General features: G+C 42.3%; 2 protein-coding genes across 2 annotated transcripts in view; one reads left to right on the forward strand and one right to left on the reverse strand.

The window, feature by feature from the left end:
* The first annotated feature begins 402 nt into the window (after positions 1–402).
* Positions 403–2,711, forward strand: SAYSD1 (SAYSVFN motif domain containing 1). Its single transcript, XM_066546544.1, has 3 exons — positions 403–567; positions 646–929; positions 1,106–2,711. Exons 1-3 carry the CDS (start codon positions 409–411, stop codon positions 1,272–1,274), a joined length of 612 nt encoding a protein of 203 aa, XP_066402641.1. The 5' UTR covers positions 403–408; the 3' UTR covers positions 1,275–2,711.
* The window catches only part of GLP1R (glucagon like peptide 1 receptor), an 81,481-nt gene continuing 62,176 nt past the window's right edge, over positions 2,367–21,671 (reverse strand). Inside the window, exons 8-13 of the mRNA XM_066546543.1 lie at positions 19,412–19,472; positions 15,181–15,250; positions 14,390–14,478; positions 11,739–11,877; positions 10,850–10,891; positions 2,367–5,806 (exon numbers count right to left, since the gene is read on the reverse strand). Of these exons, the coding sequence (XP_066402640.1) occupies positions 5,639–5,806; positions 10,850–10,891; positions 11,739–11,877; positions 14,390–14,478; positions 15,181–15,250; positions 19,412–19,472 (569 nt within the window). The 3' untranslated portion in view covers positions 2,367–5,638. The remainder of the gene's footprint in view (positions 5,807–10,849; positions 10,892–11,738; positions 11,878–14,389; positions 14,479–15,180; positions 15,251–19,411; positions 19,473–21,671) is intronic.

Genomic DNA, 21,671 nt, shown 5'->3' on the forward strand with positions numbered 1-21,671 from the left:
GCTGGGAGGAGGAATTTCTTCACAAAGGGTCTGATTAGACGCTGGAATGGCCTGCCCAGGGAGGTGGTGAAGTCACCATCTCTAGAGGTGTTCAAGAAATGGCTGGACGTGGCATTTAATGCCATCATCTATTTGATTTGGTGTTCGGTCAAGGGTGGACTCTAATTCAGACGCTTTTTCCAAAATAATAATTGTGTGAAAACAAAACACGAGGGGTCTCTGGTGAATTACAGCTTTTCTCTAGAGAGACCCGCCGGCTCTGCTGCCCATCCCGGACGGCGAGGAGGGGCTGACCGGCTGCCTGCGGCTCCCCACGGTGGCACCGACCCCAGCCCCTTTCGCAGCGCCCCGTTCCGCGGCCCCGCCTCTCCCGGGCCGTCACGGGCCTGGCGCAGGCGCGGCTCGGCCATGGCGGCCACCGTGGAGCGGCGCCTCGCCGAGTTCCGTGCCGCCCGGCGCAGCGCTGCCGCCGCTCCGCGTCCAGTCGAGCCGCCGGGAAAGGAGGCGGCTCCGGAGGCCGCCGAGGGACCACGGGCAGCCGCGGAGGGCCCGAGCGGCGGCGCTCAGGTGAGCGCCGAGGAGGGCGGGGCGGGGGGTGCGGCGGCCGGCCGGTGCCTGACGCCGCTCTCCCCGCCGCCTCCGCAGGTCCGGCCCGGAGCGGCGGCCGCTCCGCTGTGGGCGCGCCCGCTGCTGCTGAAGGTGCTGCTGTGGGCCGTGCTGCTGGCACTGTTCGCCGAGCTGGAGCTCGGGCTGCCCTACTTCGTCCTCTCCCTGCTCTACTGGATGTACGCCGGCACCCGCGGCCCCGCCGAGCGGCGGCCCGGCGAGCTCAGCGCCTACTCCGTCTTCAACCCCGGCTGCGCCGCCATCGCCGGGACGCTGACGGCCGAGCAGCTGGAGCGGGAGCTGCACTACCGGCCCGCCGCGGGCAGCTAGCGCCGGGCCCGGCGGGGACTGCGCTGGGCTGGGCCGGGATTGCCGCCGCGCCGGGCCGGCCCCGCCGCCGCCGCCGCCGCGCCGAGGAAGGGCCGGGGCTCGGGGGAATGAAATGGGGTTTGTTCCTATGCAGAAAAGCACCTGAGCCTTACTGCTGGCCCCGTGTCCCGCGGCGCCGGCCGGTCCCGAATAAAGCCGTAGCAAAGCCTGCGCTCTGGTCTCGTTTCCTGGGGCCGGGCAGCTGTTTCGGGGCCCCGAGAGGCATGGCCTTGTCACAGCTGCGGCTGCCAGCGTGTCACCTGCAGGGCTTCAGCTCCCGAGAGCTTTGCCACAGGTGACAGACACGAAGGCTGGCGTTTGACGACACCTGCCGTAGAAGGGCTTGCTGCTGCTCTCCCCTGCACCGGCTGGAAACCTCATGGTGAAGAAACGACGAGCAGCAATAGCCATATACCTAAAATAGGCTGCTGCTTTGGTTTGCAGTGGTGTCTTTCACCTAACACAAACATCAGATTATAATTCCCTTTTTGCTTCATATTACAGTTTTCGTAACTGTAAGCTGAAAAATACTTATTCTTGGCAGGTGTATTTGTATGATCCACTTCTGTTTTTAATATGTAGGTCATTGCATTGAGCCAGACCTGCTCAGCAAAGTGGTAGTCACCTCTGCTTAAAGCATGGGAAAAAAACATGGGTGTGGCATTTGAGAACATGTTTTAGTGTTCTAAAACATGTTCTATGGTGGTGCAGCTACATAGACAGTTGGACTTGATCTTTAAGGTCTTTACCAACCATAACAATTTTATGATTCATTAAGTCATCATTTTGAAGAGCAGCTGCTAGAACTTGTGTCTCTGAGGACAGAGTTAAGAAGAAAAGTCACCAATTGGTCTTTCAGTCCTGGTCCACTATGTCTTTTCTAATTTAACAGCTAAACACATTGTTAAGTGTTTTCAACACAAGTTTCATCACTGGTTGTAGAAACAAAAGAAAGTGGTGCTTTGAATTTAGCTGGACTAGTAAGAGAGTAATAAAGCACATGTAATATGTTAACACTGATAAGCATCTCTCAGTAGCTCTCCAGAGCACTCTCACAGTTTTTATCTTGGGCTGTTGTATAAATTCCAAGTCCTGCTATTTGAAGGCAAAAAAATTTGTCATTTGCACATATTCTGTCATCCTCCAGTAACGCCCCCCGAGAGTTTTCATTATTCTTACTGATTCCTTTTGACTCTATAACATGCAGCATTTTCTATTTGATTAACATATGCTCAGCAGGGTCAAACACCTCTAGGTAGTGGACACACAGTTGCACATATAAAGCACTGTTTCCCTGAAAGAACCACAGAATCTTTCCATTCTTAAAAAGTAGTCTAGTAACAGGGTAAAAAGTAGTTAGATGATACTCAAAACACCTGTAAGCAATGGAATTTTGTGAGTTGAAACTTTATTCACAACAATAAAAATAAACATCAGCATAGTGTTTATGGGGAGTTGATAGTCTGACATCTTGTACAGTTCAGTTCTGTGGGTATTTTTTAAAACAAGGAAATACATGCAAATAAATATTAAATATAAGGCAAGATCAATGAAATTATAAAAATTCATAGCAGCAATGCTGGAAATAAAGTTTTCACTTGCTATACACTCTAGCTGCATTATGTCCAGGTGGATTTATAGACTCTTGTATTTAATGCTTCATGAAACAAGTTACCACAATAAGTGAGCATGAAGCCAAAAGGCACAATAAAAACTGACACAGTTCATCTCTTCCAGTGCTTCGTGTTGGTTTGCTTATTTCATGCTACTCAAATAAATGTACATTACACATTGTGAAATGGAGATGGCATGAATAACAAAGGCTTGTGAAAGGTCTTACTGAAGTAGATAAAATATGATGGAGAAATTGGCACTGAGGCCTTGCTCAGTCTTTAAATACTCAAATATATTGTAAATACTGTAATTCTGCTTGGTGTTAATTACTTCCACTGAGTTGTTTTGAGAGGGGATTTAAAAAGGTTTGAACTAATGAGAGCTTAATTAGAGGGGGGGGGAAATTTCCTCTACAGCCTTCTGCTTGGCTAAGACCTCACTTTGTTACCTTACTTTTCTCTTGTATTCTAACAAAGCAGAAGTCACCAAGTTAACAAGTTATTCCTGTGGGCCCAAAGCCCTCAGTTCACAAATGAGTAGGAGGGACAAGAACAGCTTACTAATTCAAAAGCACATCAAGCTGTTGAATCTTGCTTGTGACAGCAGCTAAGTACAGGTTTGTTACCACACATGGAAGTGCTCTCTATTCCTATGTCTGTCCTCTTTAATTTGTTACACACCCTTGTTTGTCCAGCACTTCAGTGGGTTAGAACACTTCTGTAACTTCCTGTTATCACAGCAAAACTATCATCTTGCCAACAGCTGTGCAAGCAGCAGAAACTTTTTTTCCCAGGTTTGCACGCAACTAAGTAGGACCGGCATCCACTCTTGAATATTAATGAGTGAAATTATTCCCACCAGTGTGCATTAAGCCACAGCTGTAAAGTGCATCTGTCACCATGCTGCCCTTCCACCTACCAGTGACAATCTTTAGTACTTTTTTTCTATTCTTAGCACTTCAGGATAGACATTAGATAGAAACATCAAGCATACTCTGTACCTAAACTACCTCTGTACCAGGAAACTAATTCATTAACTTGCAGGACAGCAGTTAACACCTGCATGTAGTAGACAAGTATTGTACTGATGGTCACACAGCACAGAAGCTAGTTATTAAATATACAGAAGAACCCGAAGTGCTTCATTCCAAAGTCAGCTTTGCAAACGACGTTAAGAGAGGGAAGGCCTGGAAGCAGCCTGCAGAGAAGCCAGCATGCTGGAGACACATAAGCCAGCCTGAGAACTGTGGTGGATTTCTGCAAACATGTCTTTCTCCCTGGAGCTCAATTACTAGCATTAGAGCAGAAGGTGGTAACACATCCTCTTTAATTCAATTCTAACCTTATGATTGCAGAACTAATCCATGCTGTTGGCAATTAGGATTCTAATACAATGATTAAATAATCCCATGCAAAGCAATCTAGCTTCAGGCAGGAAAGATGCTGAGTTACATCCCAGAATATCCAGTCCACTTTCTTGGCAATAGGGACTGTGAATGCAAGTGCAAAGAGACTTGAGAATAGGGAGGGTTATTTCTGCTGAGTCGTTGTAACTGCTTTGCCATGGAAGTTACTTATTACAAAAAAATCTGTGAGCAGGGAGATTCTCAGAGCTTGTCTTTGGCACTTCGCCTCTTTGTTGTAAAGGGAGCCCAAGTAAGAGTAAAGATGTGCAAAGCTTTTTATTAAGTGATGCAACCTATCACATCAGGCTTGTAGAGGTACTTCTGCTTGTCCCCAGCAACTCTTGTCAAGGTCAGGGAGCAAACGCACTACACAGTGCAGATGCAGTCACTGCATGAGCCCTTGTTGTTTTAAACAGACAGAAAAAAAGCTCACGGAGTTCAGGATTTTTTTTTGGAGCTGTTGGTTTTGTTGTTTTTTTTTTTTTTTTTTTCTTTTTTGGAATGCCGCTGATGGGAAGCTGGCAGGCGCTGGAGGATGGCAGCCCACCCCGGGAAGGGGGCGGGAGCTGTCCTTGGTTCTGAACCCGCGCCCTGAGCCAGGGCCACCTCCCCCTCCGCGCGAGGGTGCCTTGCGTCACAGGAGAGAAGGACCAAGGCCAGAGGGGAAACAAAAGTGAGCACACACTGCCAACTACCGAATCTTTGCAATGAGGAGAGGTCTGCTGAGACCAGCAGTGGCCACAAGCTGACTTCTTTCTGTGCGCTTGTACCCACAAGGAGCGGCGTAAAGCTCAGACAAGGAAAGGTTCTCTTGAAACACAATCCATCACCCCATCCCCATGAACACCTGTGTGCCCACCAGGTGGGCAGCCTAGCACTGGCAATGGAAGGGCTATGCACGCAGGGCACATTTCCATCCGTGTCAAGAGAAATAATGTGCACCTATTCCAAGCAGAGGAGGTACCTCACAGATACTGCATTTTTGTTTTGTTTGGGTTTTTATACTTTTTGAAGCGAAGCTTGAAGATAGCATTCAGAAGTGTTCACTACATTACCTGCTGTATATTGACAGACCTTCAGGACGCTGTTCTTCACCTACCCAGAAAACAGATTAGCATATTTTCAACTTTAACTTTGGGAAACCCCTGCTACAAAACTGATTCTTCCCTGAAACACAAGTTGTGTCCCACTAAATTATTTTTTTCTAAAAATGGTGATGGCACCTTACCCTATCCCCAGAAAAGTCTAAATGTATTTTCTGGCAATAATCATATTCTATATCCTTGTAATTTAATCAGTCGATCACTCAGTTCACCCACTCAACAGTAATAAGCCATTGACCCTGTGGTTTCAGACTGGATCAATGCAACGCTTAAGTTTTGGACCCCCGGAGGCCTTGTGTGCAAGTAGAAAAAAACTCTTTTAACTTACTTTAGACATGACCAATTTTTCCTCTGATGTGTTCATTACATTAGCAGATTGCTTTCCCTAGAAACCTTTGTCCAACAGCCTGAAGGCGATGAGCAGCACATGCTTAAGTTTCTTGCTGGAGATGGCAAACTTAAGCCACTTGCTTGGGTATTTAACGGTTTTCAGGTAGATGATACAGTTCATTGTTCTCCATCTGATTCACCTGCAGAAATCTCAGCTGAATGTGGCCTGACAAGTGGCAGCATAGACACTGCTGCCTACTGTGCCCCCACTGCTGATGCTGTTGGCTGGACACTTCAGAGGTTTCATACTGCTGTCTCTCTGGACATACAAGTGTTCCAACCTCCAGCGCTCCCAGCTTTTCCGAAACTCCATCTGAACCTAACAGAAACAAAGAAGGAAACAAAAGGAATGAATGTAGAACTAATCAGCTCTTTAAATTACTCCATCAGAAAACAGCAAGGATACCACACTACTAAGAAAAACTGGAAGTGCTTTAAACCTGCAATATTATTGCTTCCAATTATCCAATTATCTCATTAATCCATTATAGGCCATTCCACATTTAAAATAATGATGACATTCATTTTTACTTGTAGAGAAAAAGCTCTTCTATGCACCAGAAAATCTTACCTTCATTATTTTGCTCTAAATGTATTCACTTGCAATTACTGATTGGACTCTATGCCCTACCAGTACTAACAATTAAACTGACTTTGCTTATCAGCCACGAAACAGCTGAAAAGACTGACTTTCTGCTCAATATTGCACCACAGGTATTCTTAAGAGTTCTAACTTCTGGTTTGATTTAAACATTATTATGTCCTGGATTATTTTTGTTCTTTGAATATTTATGTGGGTTCTTTTTATTTCATACAAAAACTGTATGCCTATTCAGAATTGAAAACAACAATTAAGCAAGTTAGAGACTGAACTTGTTTCCCTTTTAAATAGAAATTACAGTTTCTCATTCCAGACACTAGCTTTTCTTGAAGCTATGAAGTATGCTCATCTAGTCCCAGGTTCTGGGTCAAACTGTGTAACCTCTGCACAGGTTTGGAAGTTTATCCAGGATTGTGTAACTCCTAACCAAGAACAGAATTAGATTTTCCTGTTCCACAGGCAAAGTTCTTGCCACTTGGCTGAAGTAAGAACCTCCATTAGCTTTTAACACATAAGGCAGAGGACATAAAATTTCACACTTGTTAATCTAGATAAAGGCAGGAGTGCAACCACAGTAATAAGTTCATTATGGTGTGTACTTCAGTCCGGAAATAAGTTCACTGTAGGTGGGTCACTTAAGGGAGCCTTCTCTGGAAAGATGCTTTTTCTTTTATTTTAGGGTCTCATACTGAGTACCAAGAGACTAAGTAGGTTGACGGCAGTTTCAGCACAGGTTTGTCATCATGCCCAGGCTGTTGAAACCTTCATATTTCTGAGGGAAACCTCCTAGGGAACCAGCTGCTGTATGTCCGCTTTCTTTGCTTGCGAAAGACTGAATTTGAGAGGCAGTCCTAAAAAAGGAGCAAAGCCTTACAAAATTAATTGTCTTCCCCTGATGGGTGCCTCTATCAGGGCTTGTCAGCTCTGGCCTACAGCCCTTCTACTGAATGTCCTGGTGGAACCAGCTGCATCTCTGTGTTTCTGACAATCTGTCAGAATCCAGAATCTAACCTCCACTGTCACAACCAAATGGGTCAGAAGGAAAGATGCTGAGACAGATGCTTGTATTCTACCATGGTAAGGGGGGGTTTGTTGTGTCAAAAGGTGCACAAAGACCCAAAGAAAGACAGCGTGTCTGGGATAGCTTGGCATAGAACAATGAGAGAGAATGGTCAGACGAAGGCAGAAATGCAGGAACCACAGTGTCTGCAGGAAAATAATTGACCATATTACTGTTCCAGTACTTGGCATCTTTTGTGGGCATGGAAGCATAAGGCAGCACTGGGAAAAAGCTGTTGTAGGCATTTACTGGCAAATCCTGAATGAAAGCATGACTGTAGTGACTGGCTGAGTAAGTAAATGAGCAATAGAAATAGGTACCTTTAGGTCAGTCAAAGGAAGGAAATGAGTCTTTACTCCAGCTGGACATGACAGTATTGAGCTATGATACAAACAGCCTGCAAAACTGAGATAAAATGAATGGAAGACCTGAACAAAAGACTGTAGGAATGGGTCTTTCTTAGGAACAGATATGACTGGCATAATATCAGTTATCAGGAGTTTTCTCTCCAGGGGTTAGGAAGAGGGTAGGGAGCAGGTCTGCTGCCTGTGTGGAATTGAGTCTTTGCCTAAATAGCTTTGAATGTATAAGCAAGGGAATTAATTAAGACTAATTTTGCAGAGGCAGTTCCTGAGCACAGAAGTAGATCTACAGATCTTTCAGCAAAATGCTTATCCTACTAACTTTCCTGTGTTGATAAGATTCCCCAAAAATAAGCTATACAGGAAAATGATACCAAGAACAAAGCCCCCATGATGTGCTGACATTGGCTGGGGTAGAGTTAATTTTCTTCACAGCAGCTAGTATGGGGCTGTGTTTTGTATTTGTGCTGGAAACGGTGTTGGCAATTATAGAGATGCTTTTGTTTTTGCTAAGCAGGACTTGCACAGTGCCAAGGCCTTTTCAGCTTCTCATACCACCCTGACAGCAGGCAGGCTGCAGGTGTGCAAGAATTTGGGAGGACACCCACTTGCCAGTGGGAAGTGGTAAATGAACTCCACATTTTGCTTTGCTTTACCTATTAAATTGTCTTTATCTCGACCCAAGAGTTTTCGCACTTTTAGTCCTTCAATTCTCTTCCCCATCCCACCAACGTGGAATGAGCAAGTGGCTGCATGGCTGCACAGTGCGTAGTTGCTGGAGGTTAAACCACGACACGTGAGACAGGGGAAGAAAAATTTTTATGTAGGGTATTTTAGAAGAAAATGGAAAGAGGGGGGACAACTTGAAAAACATGGTCATGGAGGTTAAGGCTGAAGAAGATCTCTCACAGAGAGCTCTTGATTGAGCTTTATGCAGCTAATGGGGAAGGAAGTTGACAGTGTAGCAATGAATCTGGAATCTAATTATAAAAAATGCCTAAATTTTGGCAAAAAATATCTCAGCAAGTGATAGTGAAAGGAAAGCAGATCTAAAATGGGACGGAACTAAGCTGATGGAAGAATTTAATTAATAGTCTGTATAGAGAATGAAAAGAAATTAAAAGCAAAAGGGAGGATTGGCCAGTATTTAAAGAACTCAGAAGTCCTGGCACCAGGACAGATTCTTTCAAGTAAAAGAGACTGAATTCTACTTCCATTGTGACCAGAAGGCAAAAAGGAGAACCAAGGCTACAGAGAATGAAATCTGAACCATCTTCAACCAAGTGGTGGAAAAAGGCAACACCTCTGTAGTTTAAAGTATTTCTTATGGAAAGCAGCACTAACAGCAGAAAAACTGGTCATATTAAGCCTAGCTCATTTTGCAAAGAACATTGGTGGTAACAGGCAATCTCATGAGACCCTACTGTTGGCTTCAGAGCAAGTTCAGAGAAAATCCAGAATCTTTCAGGCAAAGTAAGACTGAAATATGTGCAAATTCTATTTTTTTTTTAAGAAGTAAATATTAGAAAAGGACATTAATATCACTTCTATCTTCATTTCTACTATTGATCTGTGCATCAAGACTTGCAAGGAACTTTCATTCTGTATGGTTAAAGAAAAAGGAGTCAATGAGTCACAGATAAAAATAAAATGTAGGCCACATTGCAAACAAGGATAGCCTTTGGACACATACAGTGTGTCAGAAAACAGTTTCTCATTTAGCTGAGGAAAAGAATTCTCATCTAGTTTAGAACAGACTTTACTTAACCAAACTCTTTGTAAAGATTTTTGTAAAGATTTTTTTTTATGGACACTGATGACCAGGCTTCACAAAATCCTACTCCCACTCTTTGAACAAGAGTTGGAACAGGCAAAATAATTCATCCTAGATTGTCAGTGAAGCTGAACTCATTGTGTTTAGGCTTTATGAACTACATTACAAAGGCAAAAGAATTATAGTAACAAGAGATTTGGAGCATTTCTTAGGAGCATAGGTAAGCTATTACACAGTAAGCTCCCTCAAATGAAACAAGGGTGCCTGTTTGAGAGCTTGTAATAAAGTTTGGATTATGATGTAACTTTGCTGTTATTTCATGTGAAGGAAGTTATTGAGCATTACACATGAGAGGCCTGGCTGCAGCTGCACAAGGGATTTGTGAGCAAACACCAAGGTGAATCAAAAGAAATATATGATCCACCAGCAGACAGTGCTGCATCTCAGGATTGAAGCACACCTGTAAAGCCATACAAGGAATTTGAAACAAATATTCTCTAATTCATGATACACAGCAAATGACATTCATTACCAACAGCAAAACCTGCTGCTACTCACCTCTGATTTTGGTAAGCAATACAATTAATAGATTCACTTCACTAAAATCTTACCCACAACCTACAAAACTGAGCAGACTCCTGAAAGGCTTAATTCAGGATGCTTGTTGCTTTCCTGTTGACTCCAGCCTGGCCCTAATGATAGAAATAGCACATTCTTCTACTGATTCCAATTCCCTGATGAGGCCTGTCTCTCAATAAGTGATCTTGAATAGCCATGTCATAGTTAAAAGTAGATTTATTGTGAGCGTAAAACATATTGATGTGCATTTAATTTAGTAATGTAGTGACTAAATGAGTAGTGTTTACTTCCCTTACAAACCTGGCTGCCAAGTGAATGAATAATAATCACTTAGAAGGTAACACGAGAGATTTCTGTAATACTGAAACAGAACAATACCCTTTCCCACTAGAGGGCTGCGATTCAACAGAACCCACAGAAGATGGTACTTGCAATCAATTAATTCAAAGCTAAAGGTTCACTTCTTCTGGGTCTGTGAGTTTACCACTCCGTGAGGTTCAGTTTTAATGAGAGAGTGATGATGCATTCAAACAGCTGGGCCAGAGGGAAACCAAATGAAACCAAACTGTACAGTAATAGCCACGAGGATTCTCCAACTTCACCAGCAAGCTGAGCTGAGTTCATAGAATAAAAACAAGCAAATAAAAAGCAAGTAAAAGCAAAACACAGCAAATAAAATAAGACAGATTAAGAAGAACAGCTGTAATTCTTAATTAAAGAATCCACCAGTGCAAACTACACAACTGTAAGAAAGACTGTTTGTGAGATTCCACGTCTACGAATAGTGACCGTAAATTATACTGCCTGAATTCCTTCCAAACACATTTGTCTGATGAGTTATCCCACAGAGCTGTGCAGGGAAGGTTCTGTAAAAGAAAAAAAAGTCCTGAACAAGGACAATTTAGCAGTTCAAGACCATTTTCAATTTCCTTTTCCTATACTGTATGTTGATAAGGCAAATTGGAACAAAATAGTATCTCTCTTACCTCATTATTGATGAAACAGTAAAGAATTGCAACCATCAGCCCCTGAAATCAACAAAAACCAGAATAGTGAGCAGAGCAGTTTCCTTACTTTGCCAAACTCAGTTGCAAAGGGCTAGAGGCTCCACACTGACATGTTTCTGATAAGACTGAAAGGTGGAGAATTCTTGGTCCCTGTCAACTCTGATGGGAGAGCAGAGGTTTGACCAAACTATGTCTCAAAGCACATGATCTTAGGAAAAAGGAGTTGTTGTTTTCTTCAATCTGTTATTTTTGTCTAGTGATTTCTTTCCCCTTCTTCCTTACAAAGCAAAGGTTTCAAGTCTTAAACACTTCATAAGTAAGTAATTCACAGTGGCCTTAAATATAGCTCTGTGCTTGATAAACAGGGAATGAGTGAGTGTGCAAGGAAACAGAATAATTATTTCCTTACACAAGGATACTCATTTGAAATGGCTTTACCTAAGGGAACAGTTAAATAAAAATCACAATAAGCCTATGCCCTCCTCACATGCAGTTACAGCTGGAGACAGCTACCTCTCCCAGCACAGATTTTCCAAGGAGCATCAGAAACACTGGAGAAAGCACAAAATGTGCTTTCAGCAACACCACTGTACAATTACAGGAAATCACAGACAATTTTGTTATTGCCCTGAGGTGAACCATAAGAAATTAATATTAATATGTGGACAGGAATACCAGCTTACTGTAGTAAAATTGGCTCTTAAAAATTAGTCCTTACACTTTCCCTTCCACTGTCATAATTCTGTAACATCCAATGCTAAACTGAGAATTATAAGGAACATAAGCATGCAATGAATGAAAGAGAAAGCAGGTCCTCAAATAGCTGTTAAAAAAGATCTTATGCCCATGGGCACACTGTGAGTGCTACCTGGAAGGAAGCAAAGGAGAGCTCAGTAAAAAGCTTCACGAAGCGCAGCATCCCTCTGGCATGCTCGTCAGTAATAAAGGCAAAGATGACCTCATGGGTCCCCAGCAGGGGGATCAGAGTCAGCGTAGACTTGGCCAACCTAAGATCACAAAGAAATTAAAGATCCATCAGTGCCACTGAATAGACCATTGTTGATTCAAATGATCCCTGGGAGTCAACCTTACTGCATTCTGTTTCTGACATGGTTTCAACTTTCCTAAGTCACTGCACCACTTTGTGACGCAGGGTCCTCTTCAAGAGGCTGCAGGATAAAAACCTCCTCAAAATAACCTTAGTAAGTTCCTACAAGTTTTAACCTCCCCTACCACTTCACTGCAGACCATTTATTGGTGACAGAAAAGTTCTGTATCCAGCTACTGGCTGTATTTCACCTGGAAAATCTTCCATGTGCTTTCTTGTACCTGTGATATCTTTCCTCTGTATTCTTTTCTCCACCTCTAATTGGGCAAGACAACCAAAACCTACCTTCTTGATGTCATGAAAGACATAATCTATCAATAACTGGAATTTTTAAAAAATATCTTGGCAAAGGGAGGAGTACTTGGGTATTCCTTCCCAGCTCTCTGGGTGTGTTAAATCTTCTAAACATTGTAACTATCTGTAACTGCAGAACACTTTGTCAAAGCAATCAAACTGTCTTAAAATGAGTGATGGCAAGGTCAAAAACAGAGCTAGCAAAGGATGAAAGACAAACCAATCTGAAAGAAATGATTCTTCACTTGTGAGAGAGTTCAAGATACACAACCACAGGAAAAAAATCACAAGAATGATCCTTAACTCTCTTTTGATGGACATACATGTCAGCCACCCAAAAGGATAGTGAAAGATGCCTGGGGATCATGTGGGAGTTTCCTGGGCCACAAAACTCACCAACATCCCACAACAACCTGTCTTGAGACAAGCCTGTACATACAAAATCACTCAATCAGCAGGGCTGTCAGACCTTTGTAGCTCTTGTGTGCCTGAGGGCTATTGGCTGCTATTCTGAATTATGTCACCATTCAGGTTGGAAGGCACCTCTGGAAGTCTCTAGCCCAACTCCAGTTCACAGCAGGTTACTCAAGGCTGTGCCCAGCCAAGTTTTGAGTATCTCCAAGGTCCTCCAAAGCCCCTCTGGACCTCTCTTTCAGCTTCAGACCACTCTGACTGTGAATTTATTTTCACCTGACATACAAGGGGAATTTCTCTTTCTATAACTTGTGACATTTGCCCTTGTCCTTTCACTGTGACCCTCTGAAAGTACTCCATTTTCTATACAAGTGGGCTTGGAATCAAAGCCTCCAGCTCAAACAAGTCCTCATCTTTGATTTGAACTCTAAAGACACATTAAGATTTCCAAAATTTCATGTGAGGTAGAGAAGGTAGGTAACACACACGTCAACTCTACACTGATAAGAAATCACCAAAATATATGCTGTGTCTTGTTTAGAAGACTGCAGCATTGAAATACAATGTAAAATAGTTAAGTTTAGTGACAACAGCAGTCCAGATACCACAGCATGTAGCTCCACACTTCAAAAGCTAACTTTTTATTCTTACATCGTTTCCAGACTGCAATACAAATGTCAAGATGGACAAATGAAGGATGCAACTATGAATCTTAGCAAGGGGATTAAGTAACAGGGAGAATACAGACAGGGATAGACTGACTACAAACCAAAAATTGAATTTATCTGTGATAGCCCTGACATTTCTCTTGAAATATCTCATGCATTCAAGATTGAAAGTTTTCCCAATAACAACTGGCAAGAAGAACAAGGAGCAAAACTCAAAATGATCCCATCTTATCTTACTTGAAGTGAAAGCTTTTATTTCTATCAACTCATATTTCTATGTTCAAATTAGAATAAGATAGGATATTTCACCTGGGAGGAACCTATGGTAACCACCTGTTCAGAACTTAAAGCAAGTTCTTAAGGGCACTGTCCAAATGCCTCTTAAGCACTGACAGGTTTGGGGCATTGACCACCTCTCTAGGAAGCCTGTTCCAGGGTTTGAGCATCCTCTCAGTAAAGAAATGTTTCCTGATGTCCAATCTGAACCTCCCTCGGTGCAGCTGTGAACCATTCCCATGTCCTATGGTACCCTGGAGAAGAGCTCAGCACCTCCCTCTCTACTTCGACTCCTCAGAAGGCTGTAGAAGAGAACAAGGTCATCCCTCAGAGCCCTCTTCTCCAAACCAGGCAAGTCAGAAGTTCTCAGCCACTCCTCACAGGACATTCCTTCCAGCCCTTACACCACCTTTGCTGCCCTCCTCTGGGTAATTTCAAGGACTCTAACATTCAGTACTTGCATGTGCTGCAGGTATTTTAAAAATAACTGCTTACTTAATATTCCTTTAGTCTAATGGAAGACTGTAGAGTGACAGTCATCGAGCCTTCTGTTTATAGCACAGGTGAAATACCTGCCCTAGTTTCCCTGAGACTTTTCTGTGGACTGACTGTCCAAGCAGTTACACCAATGCATGACACCATACCTGTGCATTACTCAAGGGTCTTTAACCACCTTGGTCAACCCACTCCTTCCACATATGTCCTTGTCTGCTTCTATTCTGATGAGCACGAAAAGCATCAGACCACCTTAAGACATACCTGCATTTTATGTCAGTTTTGCACATCAAATTAGCCTGCAGTTTGGAGATGATGATGCATATAACTCTGATGAAGATGAGGAAATTCACCTGGAGAAATGGAAGAAGAATTTATATTACCATCAATAAACCCATGCACATAAGTATTCCAAAAGGCTGGTTTGTGTACGCATGTGTAGCTCTCTGTGCATCCTGCTATGAAGCAGCTGCAGAATTTGCCACAGAACTCAACTCCTTGCCAAGGAATTGTGGTCTAAATGTGAATGCACAAGCCACCCTTGAAAACACAGGTACTTCATTATACAAAGCAGAGGGCCCCAGTTACTCTCTGAGGAGTGAGACACAGTAAAGGTGTGGCCCATTTGCCTTGTCTGGAGTTCTGAGCCAGACACAGTATTGTGCCTGCAGAACATTTCTACACAATGCCACACATTTTGCAGGTCTTTTGTAGCCCAGTGTTTGACATAGTATCTTTAGTCTCCCTGAACTACCTTCCACACCTCCTGCTCACAGGGGAGTTAAAGGGACTGCTGCAGCATGCTGTTCTGTTATCATGTCCTGCCACTACAACATGACAGCTTGTGGCCAAATTAAAGAAACAAAATGCTAGTCTGGAATTTCAGTGACAGAAACCAACTTGGCTTCATAAAATCACATTTCTGAATGAAAATGTCAACAGCCTCAAAGGTTATTAGCCTTTGGAGATGCACAATGGCCACATGTGCATCCTTGTACCATATTGTGCTGTTCTCAGGGAAATGTGCCATCTCACAGCACACGTCTCAGACTCACCCCAATGGCAATGAGAATGGGCAGTCTGATGATCAGCCAGTAATTCATGTTATAGTTTCTGGTCCAGCAACTAGTAGGAGGACAAAAAAAAGGGAGGTTAAGGAAAACTTGCAGTATATTACAAAAATCTCTTTCTTTTCATTCTGTTCCAGCAATGCAGATGGAAAACAATATTAAGGACTAGATACCAGGAAAGCACATCATGCTGACATGGAAACAGATGCAGCTGCTTCTGAGAAACACTGAATGTTCTGTACTATTGCAGCTATCATAATCCAGCTGGATACTACTCACTGGCCTTTCTTGCCCACTAATGGCTAGCTCTCTTCCACAATTTGCTATGAATTATCATCCATTAATTGTGAAGATTTACTCCATTAAAACCAAGGTCAAATTTGTCATTTGGCTGAAAGAAGGAGTGGGGGGAATCTGTTCAAGTCTGATCTTTCTGCTGTCATTCTTAGCTTCCTCATCCTGCACTAGTTTTTATTATTCTTCAGTCTCTAATGCCAGATCACCTTATTTAATTGCTTGTTAGTTTTTATCCCATTACTTACCATCATTATTGTCATAACAATATTGAGATCAGTCACCTATTTTATCTGTCCTTATTTTCAAAAAGGAGTTACTCATTTCAACCATGGGAAAGCAATTGCAGCTGCAAACTCCAGCTCCTTTGGTGCATATGCACAAGGTCTCAGGCCCACTGGGAGTTTTAAAAATTATAAACAAGTGAAATCAAAAATGGGAGCAACAGTAACTTTTGCTGACCTGAGCCCTCTGCCAAATAAGTAGCCTGCTGCAGCAATATAATACTTCATTTACTGCATGAGTCTCATTTAAGCTTTCAAAATTCCTGTCTCCTTGAGCAATACGGGAGAAAAATGACAAGAAAAGTCACGGCAGCCACAGTTTGGGATCACTGGTCTGAAGTGAACCTTAAACTGAGGGTTTGTACATCTAGTTCCTTTCCTCTGGCCTCAGCCAGCCACCACCACTGCTTGATGGGCCATGTCTGTGTAGGATCGCCCAGGTGTTAGGGCAGTGCTCACATGCCACTTGGCTTGTTGCTGCAGTGACAGCATTCTTAATACTTCTGTGAAATTACTTTGTTAGCTTCTTGCTTAGCATTACTCAGAAGCAACAAACACCAGTAAAGACAGCAGTTTACTGAGCTATACAGGCTGGGAAACAAACCAGGAAACAGCACTACATAAAACATAGGTTTCTTCCCAAAAAAAGTTTTCTTCAGCTCCAAATCTGTTCTGCCAAGACATACATATACACAATTTTCCCTAAGGCTTCTTAACAGACCTATGAACGTTCAGCTTGGGTGATGCTGGTGGAGCTGAAACCCTCCCCAGCCTTGCAGTGGGACAGTCTAAGAGCAAAGAGCAAACCATGCAGACCTGGGAGGGATCCATGCTACAAGCACACACCCTCATGTGCTCACTTACTAGAGAGGAAAGCCCAGCAGCTTGGCTGTGGCAAGTCCACATTCCCTTGCAGGGACTGCAAGTCCAAGAAGGGCCCAGGATATTGTTTGTCCTTCAATTTCAATTTAATGCTTACAAAAAGCATATTATTGCTACCAGCAGCTCTACAGCCTCCAATTCAATTGCATTTTAGGTATTGGACAAAAAAGGTGTGCAGACTGGTGCAGTCAGCATACCTGAGCCAGAATCTCAGTTACAGAACTTCTTAATTGGTACACATGAGTGGGAGCCAGCTTCATGGAGCCTTTGAAATTAATTTTATTTGAACACTTCAAGACTGATGGGATAATAGGCATAGCTGGAAGTTGAGTTCCAATTTTCTCACTAGCTGCACTAGATGCCGAGGTAATTAAAAAAAAAATCTTTATAATAACAGAGGCTGAGAAACAATTCTTTACATTAACTCTGCTACGTTTCTGTGTTAATTTGCTTCCTGTGGCACACATCCATTTTAGCAACCTTTAAATTTATACAAATATGTGCAATAAAAAAACCTTTACAGGTCAATTAAGGTGTCATGGCTATTGAAGCATCCACAAAATAAAACTGGTAGATCTCTACATGACTTCTGGCCCATCTGTGCTTTGTGTGATTGCCACACTGATAAATACACCAATATCTATTGTGCTTGGGATCTATCCCAACAGTTTGCTCAGCACCTCTCAGAAGATGCTTGGCAACTAATAGCCTCAGACCCGTGAATGGAGAATTTGTCCAATGAAAAAAATGCTAGTGGGATGTTTCTGCCTTTGCTTACCAATCCAGTATTCTCCTTCTAGAAGTGAAAACACTGAATTTTTACCTTGAATTGCTACAGGTGAATGGAAAAAAAAAGAGATTGAAGGCTGACTGTTTTGCTCCCATACTTAATTGCAGAGAGAAGCAAAAATGTGTAAGTATCAGCTTTTTAGGCACAGTCTAATAACTAAGAACAACAGCTTGCCTTTAATTGTATTTATAATTTAGACAAAATATTTTTGAATTGTTCACTTTTCAAAACACTAATTGTGTTCTAAGGGAGTTTATACTTTCACATGTAAGGAAAGAAGAAGGCAGTGTGCAACCAACCAAGTCTTGCAGGCTTCAGTCCTTTACTCAAATGGCTACATTCACAGGACTGCCTCAGATTCCTAGCCCTGACCACATTTATTTCCTGTTATTCTTCATAGCCAGGGAAGTAGTTAAATCAAAATGAAATTTACAGCCCGCTGCATGGTGACAGAGCTATGGCAAATAGCATGAAAGATATCCCTGGCTAATCCAGCAAATGCCTGCCTAAGGCACAGAAATCTTGCCTTTCAGAGCAGCTGCTGCATGTAGTTATTTATTGCTGTATTTTACAAATATTTAGACAAGATTTAGAAAATTCAATAATGTGGAAAATTGCCCCTTTTAAGGTCTGCTGAAGGCAGTGAGTGACAGTTTTCCTTAATAGAAAATATAAATCAGCTCTGAGCACCACATAATGTGGGACGCTCAGCATGGGCACTTTGAATACATTTTCTACATCAATGGGAAGATATGCCCATGGAACATCGCCTGTTCAGAGGCTGCATGGTCTCTACACCTATTCTGATAATTTCAACAAACGTGCAGTACATCAGTGCAGCCACAATCTTGCTACAGAATATCATCACGTCAACACTGAAAAGGAAAGTCAAAAAATCCTAGCATCGCTTAAGCCAGAAAAGGAAGATTTGACTGATCTGGTGCAGTACTATGAGGAATACACACACAAAAAAGCTGGTTCTTAATAATCAGAAACACCAGAAAACGGTTTGGGGGTGGCTCTGACTAAACTGAATCTTCACATTGCAGCAACTCTCCAATAATAATTGTGTCTGGGAATTTAAAAAAAAAAAAAAGAAAAAAGAAAAAGATCCTCTACAAAAGTGTTGGCTGAGTAGTGTGGAAACTAAGTAAGAGGAAAACCATTAAATAAAAAAAATTAGAATAAAAATGAAATAGCATAAATTTATTTCTTTTCACAAAGAAAACTACCCAAATATTTCTAGGCAGCCACTATCTCTAAAAAGAAGCCACTTTCCTCACTTAAAAAAAAGCCCCAACAAACAAACAAAAAAATTCAACAAGCTACAGTGCTATTTGTAAAACAGCTATTTATAAAGCATGTACAAAGGTAATTTTTTCCAGAACAGCCATCATGGAAAAAATGCACAAGAAGTATTTTGTGTTTTACAGCAGTCTTGTTCGTGACATAGTTGACTTCAGCAAGACTAACGTAAGCTGACAGAGAATGTGCCTTTATTTTAGGAAAACCTAAATAATGGGAGCTTAAACAAGAAAAGGCAATCACTTCTCTGCTGCTAGGCATAGGCTAATCACTACAAATTGCAGGCAGAATCCTGTGGGAGGTTGCTGTCTTCTTCTGAAACAACTGTAAAGGCTACTGCCAAAGGCACAGTATCAGGAGTGGTCTTGGTTAGGTAGGATGACTGCTATTGTTGATACTATAAGTACAGAGAAACAAAACATACCTTTCTTTGACCTGAAAAAGAAAAGATTTATTCAGACACGCAGAAAATTCTGATCAGAAAAAAACATATTCTCCTTTCTGAAATGTTATGCAAGACCTTCAGACAAAACAGAAGCAATTACGTGAGTTTTCAGCACATTGCCAAAGCAAACCACGCTGAACAGAAAGCAAACAGTGACCTGCTGGTGCACACATACAGCACAAATGAGATAGCTATAAAAATCAGAACTAAACCAACCCCTCATCTTCATAAAGGTACTTGACAGTTCCCCAGAGGATAACAAACAGCATTGGCACACCTGAAAAGAGAGGAGACAAGGCTGACATTGACATTGAGACTGGGAAAAAAGTGAGAGAAGGACAACTCCCTCTGCCTCCCCCCATAATGATGAGCAACATAATTAACTGGTGTCAGGGTTGCAGCTCCTATCCAATACAGATTGCCATGAACAGTGGGCTCCCACCTAGCTCTCAACAGGCACGAAAAATGAACATCATAAGTGCCCCATAACAGGCATTCACCACTTCTTCTGTGGATATTTTCACAGACAGGCCAAGGGAATTAAATTTTTGGAAGCTCTACTAGCCTCTGTACTCATGCTTGAGAAGGGTGCTCTGTACTCATGCTTGAGAAGTTCTGACCAAAACCTTTGTGTCTGAATTTCTGCTTGTGGGTCTGTATTCAAGCAGGACCAAGTTCAGGCTGTGTATAGTTGAGGTGTTGAGGCTGGAGCACACCCAGCCCCGCATGCCCCCCATGGCATAGGGAGGGTGGGCACCCCCAGAAAGTGTCCTCCCCCACAGAGAAGTGCCAGTTCTGGCTGTGGTACTGGTGTGGACTCGAGTGGCTGCAGCAAAGACAGCAGAGGAAGCTGGCAGTGAGGAGAGGCTTGGCCCTGCCCTCACCTGACAGCACATCTGGGCTGGAAAGGGCAGGCACAAGCCAGGTAGGCTGGCACTCATTACCTGCTTTACAGTATCAAAGGCTCTCTAATTAACTTCTTTCCTTTATGAAGAGCCTAGGTCATTAAAAATAATTTTAAAGTGCACCTACCAACCAATACTCAGTACAGAGAATGATAAAAATGCACACAAGGAAGGAAAGCAGGTTGTGACTCTAAAGGCAGGATGAGAAATTTCTGCTTAAGGACAGATCAAGATGGTCTCATTCCTCCTTGGACAGTGTCTGATGCTGCATGTGCATTGTATAGAAAGAGCAACATTTAGCATACTTTGTTACTTTATTCTTAAGAACCAGTAAAGTCAGGCTGCAGCAGTAAGTTCTGGACAGGGCAAATCCACAGCTGGTGGCAGCAGAAGTCATAGGGAAACTGGTCATCCCCCACAGTCTGAATACCTCAAGCAGTAACTTCATTGGGTGTTTTCAGTAAAAAACCTTCACTTTTGTTGTACTGTAGAATTTCTCTGCTATTAGAACAGCTAAACACTACAGACACAGAATAATATTATTCTCCTTAATCAGTTATTAAAAAAAAAGAAAGAGGGAGAACAAAGAGCAGCATGGAAAAATACCAATAATTAGAATAATAGCAAAGATAATGAACTGAGTAGAGATTATTTGGGCAAATAGCTATCATGTTCCATGGATTTACTTGATATTGAGAATACACATTATTTTGGGAGCAAAGTTACCAAAAACTGTATGCTGCCTTTATAGTCATATAGAGAGATTAAGAACAGGCTCACTGCACATCACTTCAAAACCGAATGAGACTTTGATTCACAGAAATGAATTATAGTTTGAATTATTTCTTTCTTGACTTTGCTGAGCATTAAGACATCTTAATATGAAACTTTCAGGATAAGACACAAACACTGACAGCACAAAGGCTGTATGTCAGTGGATATATCATTTGATAGATCAAGTGATAACAATAATGATTTATGGATATTTCAGTCTTCTGGACACATCAGAAATCTCTCCATGTTTAATCAAATCACTTGACATTTAAATCAAGAACCTATTATTAATACTATATTTCAAAAGAGCCAAACTAGAGTGAGGCTGATACAACAGAATTGCATCAGCTATGCAAATATTATACAAATTAATAGGCAGCAAGTATAAAGCAACTTTTTCAACATTCTCTGCCCACTCCCACTTGTGATGCACACCACTGGTGTCTTGGTATTACAGCACCATCAGTCACACTATTTTCCATGCTGGCAGTGCACATTTTAGTCTGAGACACCAAGACTTAACAGTGCACACATGAATTTCCACTAATGTTCAAACCTTACTGCATGGATACTACCTGACATTTGCCAAATTCACAAAGCCTTGTCCTGAGAAATTGACTGCTCTGGAAACTGTCTGGGACATAGCCTCAGCAGATGGGAACACATGCAGTTTTCCAAAGCTCTAGTGAAGATCTAAAGAGGAGATTGCCCCAAGAACATTCCCTGTAGAGGTCATTCCATCACACCAAAAGAGCAAAGCTGAAGCATCTTTGCAGTAGCTGCCATTTGCAAGGATC

This window comes from Molothrus aeneus, chromosome 3, assembly GCF_037042795.1.
Source record: "Molothrus aeneus isolate 106 chromosome 3, BPBGC_Maene_1.0, whole genome shotgun sequence".
NCBI lineage: Eukaryota > Metazoa > Chordata > Aves > Passeriformes > Icteridae > Molothrus > Molothrus aeneus.

Excerpts from the sequence above, each read along its gene's own strand:
- SAYSD1 (XM_066546544.1), top strand. The coding sequence starts at position 409 with ATGGCGGCCACCGTGGAGCGGCGCCTCGCCGAGTTCCGTGCCGCCCGG. Across the intron at positions 568-645 it reads GCCCGAGCGGCGGCGCTCAG|GTCCGGCCCGGAGCGGCGGC; the intron begins GTGAGCGCCGAG and ends CCGCCTCCGCAG. Across the intron at positions 930-1,105 it reads CACTACCGGCCCGCCGCGGG|GCGGCGCCGGCCGGTCCCGA; the intron begins CAGCTAGCGCCG and ends GCCCCGTGTCCC.